We start from the raw sequence: 11,067 nt of genomic DNA, 5'->3' as shown, positions 1-11,067 counted from the left end.
ATGCCAGGAATAGGGCCGGGAGTTTGGCCTAGTGATTAAAGTGCTTGCCTAGCATGCATGAAGACCCGGGTCCGATTCCTCGGTACCACATATGGAAAAAAAGCCGGAAGTGGTGCTGAGGCTCAAGTGGTAGAGCTCCAGCCTTGAGAAAGCCCAAGGACAGTGCTCAGGCCCTGAGCTCAAGCCCAGGACCGGCCAAAAAAAAAAAAAAAAAAAAAGATTTGCCTTGGCCATGAAAGTTAGGTAGGAGTTGGCCAGAAGGAAGGGTTCTGTGTGCAGTGGTACAGGAGCCAGGAAAGCAGGCTTTTCATAACAAGGATGTCACTGGTTGACTCTTCCTACAATTTGTGATCTTGAAGCATCTGAGTAGTCTGCCCTTGGTTAGGGGCAGAGGGACTCCATGAGTTGTTCCCCCCAGGGGCCTTTCACAGCTTTTGACAGAAAATAAGACAAAGCAAAGGATGAAGCATAGCCCTGAAAAGAAGCCGTGAAGCCCTGGGAGGTCAGAGTGTAGAGTACTGAGCATTTGCCTGTCATGTAAAAGGCCTGGGTTTAAGCTCCAGCACCACAAGCAAAAAGCATTCATAGAGTACAAGCTGTGTGCCAGGCACAGTGGAAGGGCAGGGACTTGACTATGAGGGGAGAACAGGCGGTCTTTTGGCAGGCAGACAGCTCCTGTTTGACTCGACAGAATTTAGTTGCCACAGCAACAGCAACTAAGTACTTGGTATAAACAACAGGGGAGCAGAAAGTTGTCTAGGCTCATGGTTCCAGAGGTGTCAGAGCATACTCTAGCTCCACTGTTCTGTATGGTGAAGAGAACATCATAAACACCCGGGAAGCCGAAAGTTGTCTAGGCTCACCGTTTCACCATGGCGGCAGGAGCTCGCAGGTGGGGTGGGGGGCTGTCTGCCTCCTGGTGGACAGAGGAAGTGAGAAAGGAGCCAGCAACCAAGGATGGCCTTCAAATATAGCCTTCAAAGGCATGCTCTCAGTGACCTACTTCCCCAGCCAGTCCCATCCCCGGCAGTTTCCAGGCCCTTCCAAAATAGAGCTACCAGCTGGAGTCCAGGCCTTTCACATGTGAGCCTATGGGGGACATTCTTGATTTAAGCCATAAAACTATAGCGAGTCACTTCAGGTGTGACGAGGGTCAGAGACATCTGTTATAAAAAGCTAATCAAGGGCCGGGAGTTTGGCCTAGTGATAGAGTGCTTGCTTAGCATGCACGAAGAGCCAGGTTTGGTTCCTTGCTACCACATACATGGAAAAAAGCCAGAAGTGGTGCTGAGGCTCAAGTGGTGGAGCTCTAGCCTTGAGAAAGTCCAAGAACAGTGCTCAGACCCTGAGCTCAAGCCCAGGACTGGCAAAAAAAAAAAAAAAAGAAGAAGCTAATCAAGTCGCACCTGTAATGCTAGCTACTCAGGAGGCTGAAATCTGAGGAACAAGGTTCAAAGCCAGCCTAAGCAGGAAAGTCTATGATATTCTTTTTTTTTTTTTTTTTTGCCTGTCCTGGGACTTGAACTCAGGGCCTAGGGTCTACCAATTGAACTACAGTACCATTTCTGACCTTGCTGAACTTTTTGATGCCTTTAATTTTTTGTTTTTGTTTTTTTTGTTTTTTTTTGGTCGTGGGGCTTGAACTGGGCCTGGGCACCATCCCTGTGCTCTTCAGCTCCAGGCTACCACCCTTCCCTTGAGCCAAGCCCCATTTCCCATTTTCTAGAGGTTAATTGGAGATGAGAGTCTCAGGTCCTTGTTGTGCCCCGGCTGGCTTTGAACCTTGATCCTCAGATCTCAGCCTCTTGAGTAGCTAGGAGGACAGGTGTGAGCCACTGCACCCTGCCCTTTAAACTTTTGGACCTATAAAATAGGCCTGCTGTGTAGCTGAGCCCCGCGGTGGACGCAGCCCGGCAGAGTCCAGCATGTCCACATGGGGCAGGAAGCAGAGCTGCCCGGCCGGAGGGGCCTCAGCTGGTGTCGGGCTGGAAGTCTGCTGCGGTGACAGGGGCCTAAGCCTGGTGGCCTTGAGCCCTGCTGGGGAGGAGACCAAGGGCTCTGGGGTCCAGTTCACCCCTATCCTGGTCTCTTGCCCAGATTCTTCATCTCCACCTCCTGTGGAGGGGCTCAGAGGTGAGTATGTGATTCGGGCGCTTGGGGCCCCGGGAATGGAAAGCCACTACCAGATCCTGACTCCACAGGGAGCCAGACCGCCGGCCCAGGAGCGGCCTCTGCCTCTGCGGGGAGGCCTGGCCTGGGGCTGGGGCGGTGGAAGCCGCCTTGCAGCTGGGCAGGGCGAGGGAGGGGAGGGCCCAGAACGCTCGGCAAGCGGCCTGGAGAGCCTGGCAGTCACAGGGGCGATGAGGGGCCTGGTCTCCCCTCCTGTCCCGGGCGCTCTGCGCCCTGGTCTCCGGGGCCATGCGCGGGCCTAGGCTTCTCCTGGGTCGGGGCTGCCCGACCCCCAGGTCTCGGCGGTGTGGGGACTCGACGCTGAGCCCTGGGTCCCTCGGCCCCTGGGCTCCCCCGGTCAGGCCAGGGGACAGAGCTCGGGGAGGGGCGGGAGGGCAGGGCCGCCCCGCCTGGGGATGGCACAATCGGGCCTCAGGCCACTGCGCCCCAGGCCCGGGCGTCCGGCACGCGCGGCGCGCCCGCCGGCTCCCGTCGTCCGGGTGGCCGGGCCTGGAGTTCCCCTCGGTGCCCGGAGAGATCCCCGTGTCCCGGGGCGGGGACACCCCGTCTAGGGGTCCGGACTCGGAGCCGCGCCCGCCGCGCCCCCTCCTCCCCGGCGCCCGCCCCCTCCCACCCCGCAGTCCCCGCCCCGCAGTCCCCGGCCACGTGTGTCCGCGACGGCGGGCGTGCGGGAAGCGCGGCCACGCCCGGCCCGTCCGTCCACCATTGCTCGGGCGGCGGAGGCGCGGGCCGGGCCCGGCGCGGGTGTCATGAGCGCGGGCTGCGAGCGCCGGGCGGGCCCCGGGGCGGTGCCGGCGCCCTGCGCCTCGAAGGTGGAGCTGCGGCTCAGCTGCCGGCACCTGCTGGACCGCGACCCCCTCACCAAGTCGGACCCCAGCGTGGTGCTGCTGCAACAGGCGCACGGCGAGTGGGTGCAGGTGGGCTGCGCGGACCCGGGCTGGGCGCGGACCCCGGACCCCGGCTGGGCGCGGACCCCAGAGATGCGCGCGGACCCCCGGACCCCGGGGGCAGGGCGCGGACCCCGGGCTTGGCGCGGACCCCGGACCCCGGGCTGGGCGCGGACCCCGGAGCTGGGCGCGGACCCCGGAGATGCGAGCGGACCCCGGGCTGGGCGCAGACCCCGGAGCTGGGCGCGGACCCCGGAGCTGGGCGCGGACCCCCGGACCCCGGGGGCAGGGCGCGGACCCAGAGCTGGGCGCGGACACCAGGCTGGGCGCAGACCCCGGGGCAGGGCGCGGACCCCGGGCAGGGCGCGGACCCCAGGCCGGGCGCCCTGCGCGCGCGGGAGGCTCCGGCGGGGCCAGGGGGAGGTTCTGGAAGGGGTGCTCAGGCCCGAGGTGGGGACGAAGGGACTGGACTGGAGAGGGGCGCGGGCAGGGCCGGGGTGCGCCGGGCTCAGGCTGGGGACCCCCGCGCCCCGGGACCGCTGCCTGCCGCAGGATGGGGCCTCGGCCCAGTGCCCCCCGCGGCAGAGGCGCGGGTGGGGGCTCGGCGGGAGCCAGGCGGCCGCGGGGGGCGGGGACCCGGCTCCGCAGCGGTCCCCGAGTTTCCCGCGTGTGGCCGCTGCACGGACCCCCCCCCCCCGCCCCGCGGGTGTCCGGGGCCCTCGGGACACGGGCCTCCCTGCCCCGGGCCCTGACCCTGGTCGGGGGGTCCGGGCAGGGCCGCGGAAGCGGGGCGCAGCGCGGGGCTCGGGCCGAGGCGGTCAGAGAGGAGGGCGGAGGCCCGGGCGTGGCCCTGCGGGCGGTGGCAGTGCTGCCCACACCCGCTGGCCTCCCCGGGCCGAGGGCTGAGACCGCAGCATGGCCTCGGCGTGAAGGTCTGGGGCTGCCCCGTGGGCCCCTCAGCACCGCCTGCACGCGGGGTGCTCGGCCCTGAGCGGGGCCAGGGGCAGACGGGGTGCCCGGCCCTGCCGCCCCGGGGGCGCAGGTCAGTCCGGAGGAGCTGGTGCGCCCCTCGCTCCCCTAGGGAGGGGGCTGCGTACCCTCGTGTCTTGTAGGGAAAGGTCTCCACCCAGGGTTGCCCGGCCCGGGGCTGGGGTCGGACTCCACCCGAGTCCTGGGCGGACTTGGCCCTCCTCGGAGCCCGGTTCCCCTCTGTAACCAAGAGGTCGCGCAGACGTGGCAGGAGACAAGCCAGCACCAAATAGTTGTAGCTTTTGGCCGGCCAGGGTGTGTGTCTGCTCCGGAGAAGGGGGTGGAAAAGGAGGACAGCGTGGGAGAGGAGGCAGAATGGGGCGGGGGCCGCGGGGGGGCTCACGGCTGCGGCTTGCAGGTGGACAGAACGGAAGTGGTGAAGAGCTGTCTGCACCCAGTCTTCTCCAAGGTCTTCACCGTTGACTACTACTTCGAGGAAGTGCAGAAGCTGCGCTTCGAGGTGTTCGACACCCACGGGCCCAGCGGGCTCAGCTACCAGGACGACGACTTTTTGGGAGGCATGGAGTGCACCTTGGGGCAGGTGGGCACCCAGCCCCTCGAGGCGGGGAGGCCTGGAGGCCGGGAGGGTGGGGACCGGGCTGTCTGTGCCTGGGGATGCTGCAGGGATGAGCTTCTAGACTCTGCCCAGCCCCGGCCTTCCTCCCCTCACCAAAGGACTCACTAGGTCCTCTGGGTTGTTTAAGACAGCGTCCCACTAGATGGTCCAGGCGAGCTTTGAACTCAAGATTCAAGCTCCTGTTTGAGCTTCTCGAGTCCTGGGACATCCCCCATGTTCAGCTTTTCTATTAGATTTTGTTTGTGTTTTGTGTTGCCAGTCCTGGGGCTTGAACTCAGGGCCTGGACACTGTCCTTGAGCCTCTTTTGCCCAAGGCTAGCACTCCAGCTCTTGGGCCATAGTGCCACTTCTGGCTTTTTCTGTGTATGGGGTGCTGAGGAATCAAACCCAGGGCTTCATGCGTGCTAGGCAAGCACTCTACCACTAGGTCATGCTCCCGGCTATTAATTATTTTTAATGCATAATTTCAAATTAAGTGACATATGGCTATGCTTCCAACATCCTGCTGTGTTACCAATTCTGGGCAGAATCATCCCAGAGAGGTATCTTCACTTGAGCAAATGAACATGCAGCTTTGTTCTTAAGAAACTCTTGGCATTTGCTGGGAGTTTGGCCTAGTGGTTGAGAAAGCCCAAGGCTCAGGCCCTGAGTTCAAGCTCCAGAAATGGTAAAACAAAGAGGAAAGAAGGAGAGAGAGAGAGAGAGAGAGAGAGAGAGAGAGAGAGAGAGAGAGAGAGAAACAACAAAGCAAGACCGTATCACATAACTACAACATACCCTACATACCCTGTCTTGCAACTCATCCCTGCACATCCACCTTGCACAGCTGCACAGAAGTCTCTGCGCTTGGTACAGTTCGGCTCTGTGTTCCATCCCAGGCACCACAGAAGAGGCTCCATTTCCTGCTGAGACAGGGCCTGGGGGATGGATGCTGTCCCATCCGAGGGCAGTGCCCACTTTGGTCCTCTCCTCCTTGCATGACAGGCACATTGAATGCCCATCTTGCCAGGTTTGATGTGTCACACTTTCCAGCTTGCCCCCGGATGAGTTTTGTCATTGAGGATAATTTACATACGACAAAATGACCAGACACAGTGTGGAGGTTGACTGATTTGCATGACCGTAGACCCCCACCTGCCCCATCAGAGGTTTCCGCCCCTCCCAGCCCTTCTCCCTCAGCAGCCAGCACTGATGGAGCTTTGTCAGTTCTTCAGGCTCTTGTATTGAATCACACGTCACATTCTTGGTAGGTTGGATTCTTCCTTCACAAACAAGGTTGTGAATTATCCCCGATCCTGCCCAGCCAGAGCTGGTTTCCTCAGACCCTCTTCTGTCCCCGTGTCACTCGCTAAGGACTGAGATGCCAGAGGCACCTGGCTTCCATGCGCCCATGAACACACATGTGAACACACGTACCATGATCTGGGCAGGCTACATGTATGTGAACCCAGAGGCACATATGGATCAGTGGATTCACAAATGTTCTGCTCCGCAGCCATCCTGGCTGACTTGCCAAGTGCAGGGCCATTGGCCCTGTACCAGCAGCCGCGGGCATCCTGCAGGCACAGCCCACGAGGGGCTCATGGCTCATGGGTCTAAAGGCGATGGTGTCCAGGGGTGTGTGCCCTTGTCCTCACAAAGCCACCAGTTCTTCCTGGGACATAGGAAGACAGTTCTGGGAGGGCAAAGAGCCTGGAAGAGTCCAAACAACTCCATCCCTGCCTCCTGCTCTGCACTAGCTGTGCACAGTCCTGGCCTGTGTCAGGAGGGCCCACCGCTGGGACTGCAGCCCGCAGGCTGTGAGGAGGGAGTGCTTGGGGCTCTGAGCAGTTGCTGAATAGGGCTGGGGACCGGTGCTGAGAAGCCAGGGCAGTGACCCTTCTGTGCTCCTGAGCAGCCTGGGGTTGGTGGGGCAGCGGGGGCTCAGAGCCCCTGCTCATACCCACCACTCTTCCTGTGGTTGATACCTGGGTCCATGGCGTGAAGGCCGGGTCAGGGCTGACCCTGGTGGGGAGAGAGCATGGGTGAGGATGGCTGAGGGCTCCGTAGGGCCCGGACACCCCCTGCTCCTGAGTCCTTGCTTGACTTTCCTGGCTTACAGATTGTGGCTCAGAAGAAAATGACACGTGCACTGCTGCTGAAATTTGGCAGAAATGCTGGCAAGTCCACAATCACGGTGAGGCCTTCCTGCCCTTCCTTGCTGGGAGGGGGAGGGGGAGGGGGAGGGACGCAGTGCAAGAGGAGCAGGGGGCCTGTAGAGCTGCGGAGTCCAGGCCCCTGGGGCAGCCCAGCCAGGGCCACTGTGCCACCTGTCCACCAGGTGATCGCCGAGGACATCTCTGGGAACAACGGCTATGTGGAGCTGTCCTTCCAGGCCAGGAAGCTGGATGATAAGGTAAGGGCCGAGCGCCCGGGACACCGCAGGTCAGGCTGTACCGAGGGCTGCCCGCTGCCCGCGCTGGCCTTGGCACGGGCCTCCGAGAGGAGTGTTGTGACAGGCACATGTGGGCTTGCGGGGCATGTGCCGTCAGCCTGCCTGGTCATGCTGGCATCATTGTCACAGCCGTGCCGCTGCCACCATCACCGTTGTGGGGGCAATGCAGACAGCTTTGTCCTTCATCGTGGTGTGTGCACAGAAGGCAGTTGCTGGTGGCCCAGGGAAGCGATGGCGGTGTTGAGGCTGCACCGGCTCACTGGTGCATGGTGCCGCGTGGCCTACCTGGGGAGCCCTCGGCGTTGGGACCAGCAAGGGAGGGTGACACCAGTGAGGAGACAGCAGTGAGACACAAGCAGCAGGACAGGGGACCCGCAGGACCAGAGACGGGGACAGGCTGGGGTCACCAGGACTGCCAGGGACCAACCACAAGACCCCGGTCGTCTGGAGGACTGTGGGCATTCTCCCCACTGGGCCTGAGGAAACTGAGGCTGGAAGTTGAAGGGCCTGAACAGAAGTGAGAGTGCTGTGCTCGATCCCAGAGCCGGTGGCCGGCCTTCCCCGCTCCATTCTGTCCCCCAGGACCTCTTCAGCAAGTCGGACCCCTTTCTGGAGCTGTATCGGGTTAATGATGACGGAAGTGAGCAGCTGGTGTACAGGACGGAGGTGAGCGGGGCCCGCGCAGTGGGGGCAGGTGAGGTGGCCGCACAGACCCTACCTTCGTCCGTGGGCCAGGGCTGTGGGTTCCTCGTCCAGTGGGCGAGGAGGCAGGGTGGACTTGTGCTGCTGGATGCAGCAAGTCAGCATGGTGGCTTTGTCGTCCTCATAATTGTTTCAGGACTACTTCCTGTTTCCTGAAGGGAAAGCAGAGAGATCGATTTGCTGTGAAGCAAATCAATTTGAGTAAAAAGAGTCTATTTAAGGAGTCTCAGAGCTCAGGCGGCCCTGAGGGCAGCCCACAGGAATGAGATTTGGAGGTGGCTCTGGAGGCCCTCCTGGTCCTGCCTGGAGCCTCGTCTACCCGAGTCCCCCTCCAGGCACTGTCTGGGGAAATGAGGAGCAGCCCCCTGGGTGAGGAGGGGTGGCTCAGGCTGCCCATCTCATGTCAAGACCCCAGGCCTCCTGGGCTCCAGCCCCCCGAGTCTACAACCAGAGCGCGTCTTTCCTTGGCCCCCAGGTGGTGAAAAACAACCTTAACCCAGTGTGGGAGCCCTTCAAGGTGTCACTCAACTCCCTGTGCAGCTGTGAGGAGACCCGCCCTCTGAAGGTGGGGGCTGGCAGGGGTCCGGCCAGGCAGCCATCCTTCCAGATGACCCTGGGGCCTCTTGGGGTCAGGGTTTGAGGGCAGGGGAGGGATTAAGGAGGGAGGTGGTGAGCAATCACCAGAGCTGAAGGGGCCTGAGGCCAGAGGTGGCTGCTAAAGGTCCTGGTCTCCCAGTGCCTGGTCTGGGATTACGACTCCCGAGGGAAGCATGACTTCATCGGGGACTTCGCCACCACCTTCGAGGAGATGCAGAAGGCCTTTCAGGAGGGCCAGGTGAGACTTGGCGTTGGCTGGCCCCTCTGTGACAGACCCTGTGCTGTCCTGACCACAGGCACCACAGCCGGTCCTTCCGTCCGTGGGGAGATCAGTAATGTGGAGGAAGACCCTCAAGGGGCCAATAAGCGGGTCGGGGGCTCTTTGAAAGTGGGAGTTGGAAGCCGGGCAGAGGTATAAGAGTAGGGCACATGAGTGCAAACCAGCGTGAGCCTGGCGGCTCCGAAGGGCATGCCTGTGCCCACAAAGTGGGGGACCGGAGCTTCTTGTTGCTGGTTCAGCGCTTTGCAGCTGGAAGGTTTCCTTGGGCTCCTTCCTGCTCCCTGAGCCCTGGGCACCCGGGCGAGGTCTCCAGGCTCCAGAGGGGTTTTACAGTGACACACCACGTACACAGTCTAGCCCATATTCTGACCACTGGGCTCCCATCCACGACCTGTACTCCAGCCATGCGCCTGAGAAGTGGGCAGGACGCTGCTCAGCTCCCACAGACAGCCTGGGCCCTGCATTCTCTGTGGGGAGTTTCTGAGGGCAGGGGTGAGGCGACATGCAGACCCAAGACTTCCAGGCGTCTCCTGGCCCCATGGGGAGGGTCCTCAGCTGCCATGTGTGGTCTCTTCGTGTCCCTGTCCCAGGCCCAGTGGGAGTGTGTGAATGCCAAGTACAAGCAGAAGAAGCGCAACTACAAGCATTCCGGGGTGGTGGTCCTGGCAGACCTGAAGGTGAGGGGAGGCCCTGCCCCCAAGGTGGGGAGGGGTGGTGATCCCTGCAGACCGGAAGGGGAGGGAGGGGTGGTGATCCCTGCAGACCGGAAGGGGAGGGAGGGGTGGTGATCCCTGCAGACCGGAAGGGGAGGGAGGGGTGGTGATCCCGGCAGACCAAGCCCCCACAGGGTGCTCCTCTGGGTGCTTTTGCTTGGTTCCTTGAGGACCCTATCCAAGGGTCAGGAAGCCCTGTTTGGGGGGAAAGGCGTGAGGGGAGAAGGAGGTGGGGAGAGCAGGTGCAAGGTGGGGAGGGGGAGGCCAGGGAGACCTCCAGGAAGAGACAGGGCTCCTGAGGAGGCCCGGCTCCCTGGGGGCCGGGGTCCTGGGTGGGCCCTGCCGACGCCATGGCCTGGAAGCTCCACAGGGTCCACTCCTTCCTGGACTACATAATGGGCGGCTGCCAGATCCACTGCACCGTGAGTGACAGCGTCCCCGCGCCGTCCCCGATCACTGTTCCCACCCTGCACTGTCCCCCTGAGGCCACCAGCCTGGCCACACCCTTGGGGACTCTGGCCAGCCCCCAGGGCCACGGCAGTGAGAGTCCCAAGCCTCCCCAGGGACCCTCACACGCGTGGCCCTGGAGTCTTCCCCTCCGTCACACCTGGACCGGGATGCAGGGGTTCCTGACTCTTCCCCGGCCCCCCTCAGCAGGTGGCAGCAAGGGCTGATCTGAAAAACCATAGCGACAGCAAAAGCCTGAAAGGAAAGCAGGAGTAAGCATCAGGATGCCAGGGCCCCGTGTGCCACAGCTGCATCTCCAGCTGGCGGAGCGTTGGGCAGCAGTGGGCAGAGAACACGGCAAAGGCTTCTGCAGACGCTGCTGCCAGGCGTCCCCGGGCAGGCCCCCGACTAGCGGTGGACAGAGCCACAGCCTGGGCGGCCTAAGAGCAGTGTACGGATGGGGGCCACCCCAGGCCAGCAGAGCCAGCAGAGGATGGGGTGGCGGGGAAGATGAGTGAGGGTCCCCCATGGGCCAGTCTCATTGCGAGGAGCTTGTGCTGACGACCTCCGACCTCGCAAGGGAGGGGGCAGCGCACCGCCTGGGCCGAGGGAGTCTCCGAGGCAGCAGGAACCCGGGGAGACCCCTCAGGCCCAAGGGGGCAGCCAGGCCTGCCGTGCGGTGGGGAAGCTGGGCCCCTGCCGGGTGGGGAGGGGTGCAGGTGTTCCACTCCCGTCACCTTGCAGGTGGCCATCGATTTCACGGCCTCCAACGGCGACCCCCGCAACAGCTGCTCCCTGCACCACATCAACCCCTACCAGCCCAACGAGTACCTGCGGGCACTGGTGGCCGTGGGCGAGGTCTGCCAGGACTATGACAGGTGCGGGTCTGTGGGCGTCCCAGTCCTGGGTCCAGCCTGCGGCCTCCAGGGGGGCTCCAGGTGGGGTGAGGCCCCCTGGGGTTAGAACTGTCCATTTGTCAGAGGTCCCTGGTCGAGCTCAGGCAGGAGTGGAGGGTCAGTGCATGCTGACCAGACTCGCCACTTAAGCTGACCTCGTGGGCTGGGGTTAGAATCCGTGCACCCAGTGTGGCCAGCGCTGCCCCTGCTCCTTGGCTGCTAGTATGAGCGGGGGCCAGATGCCTGCCCAGGGCACCTGGCAGCCGGCTCCGCAGACCAGCCCACGGAGGCCGCAGAGATGGGAGTGCCCAGCCA

The 11,067-nt window shown here is 62.6% G+C and overlaps 1 protein-coding gene across 2 annotated transcripts in view; it reads left to right on the top strand.

The window, feature by feature from the left end:
• The first annotated feature begins 2,876 nt into the window (after nt 1–2,876).
• The window catches only part of Cpne7 (copine 7), a 13,218-nt gene continuing 5,027 nt past the window's right edge, over nt 2,877–11,067 (top strand). For both annotated transcript variants that reach the window (XM_090357101.1, XM_090357100.1), the window contains exons 1-10: nt 2,877–3,107; nt 4,465–4,647; nt 6,785–6,859; nt 7,004–7,078; nt 7,700–7,783; nt 8,295–8,384; nt 8,556–8,654; nt 9,287–9,373; nt 9,772–9,831; nt 10,601–10,734. In XM_090357101.1, coding sequence (XP_090213227.1) covers nt 2,940–3,107; nt 4,465–4,647; nt 6,785–6,859; nt 7,004–7,078; nt 7,700–7,783; nt 8,295–8,384; nt 8,556–8,654; nt 9,287–9,373; nt 9,772–9,831; nt 10,601–10,734 — 1,055 coding nt within the window. In that variant the 5' untranslated portion in view covers nt 2,877–2,939. The remainder of the gene's footprint in view (nt 3,108–4,464; nt 4,648–6,784; nt 6,860–7,003; nt 7,079–7,699; nt 7,784–8,294; nt 8,385–8,555; nt 8,655–9,286; nt 9,374–9,771; nt 9,832–10,600; nt 10,735–11,067) is intronic.

Source organism: Megascapheus bottae, chromosome 24 (assembly GCF_031878675.1).
Source record: "Megascapheus bottae isolate mThoBot1 chromosome 24, mThoBot2.hap1, whole genome shotgun sequence".
Lineage (NCBI taxonomy): Eukaryota > Metazoa > Chordata > Mammalia > Rodentia > Geomyidae > Megascapheus > Megascapheus bottae.
This window is presented reverse-complemented; position numbering and strand designations above follow the sequence as displayed.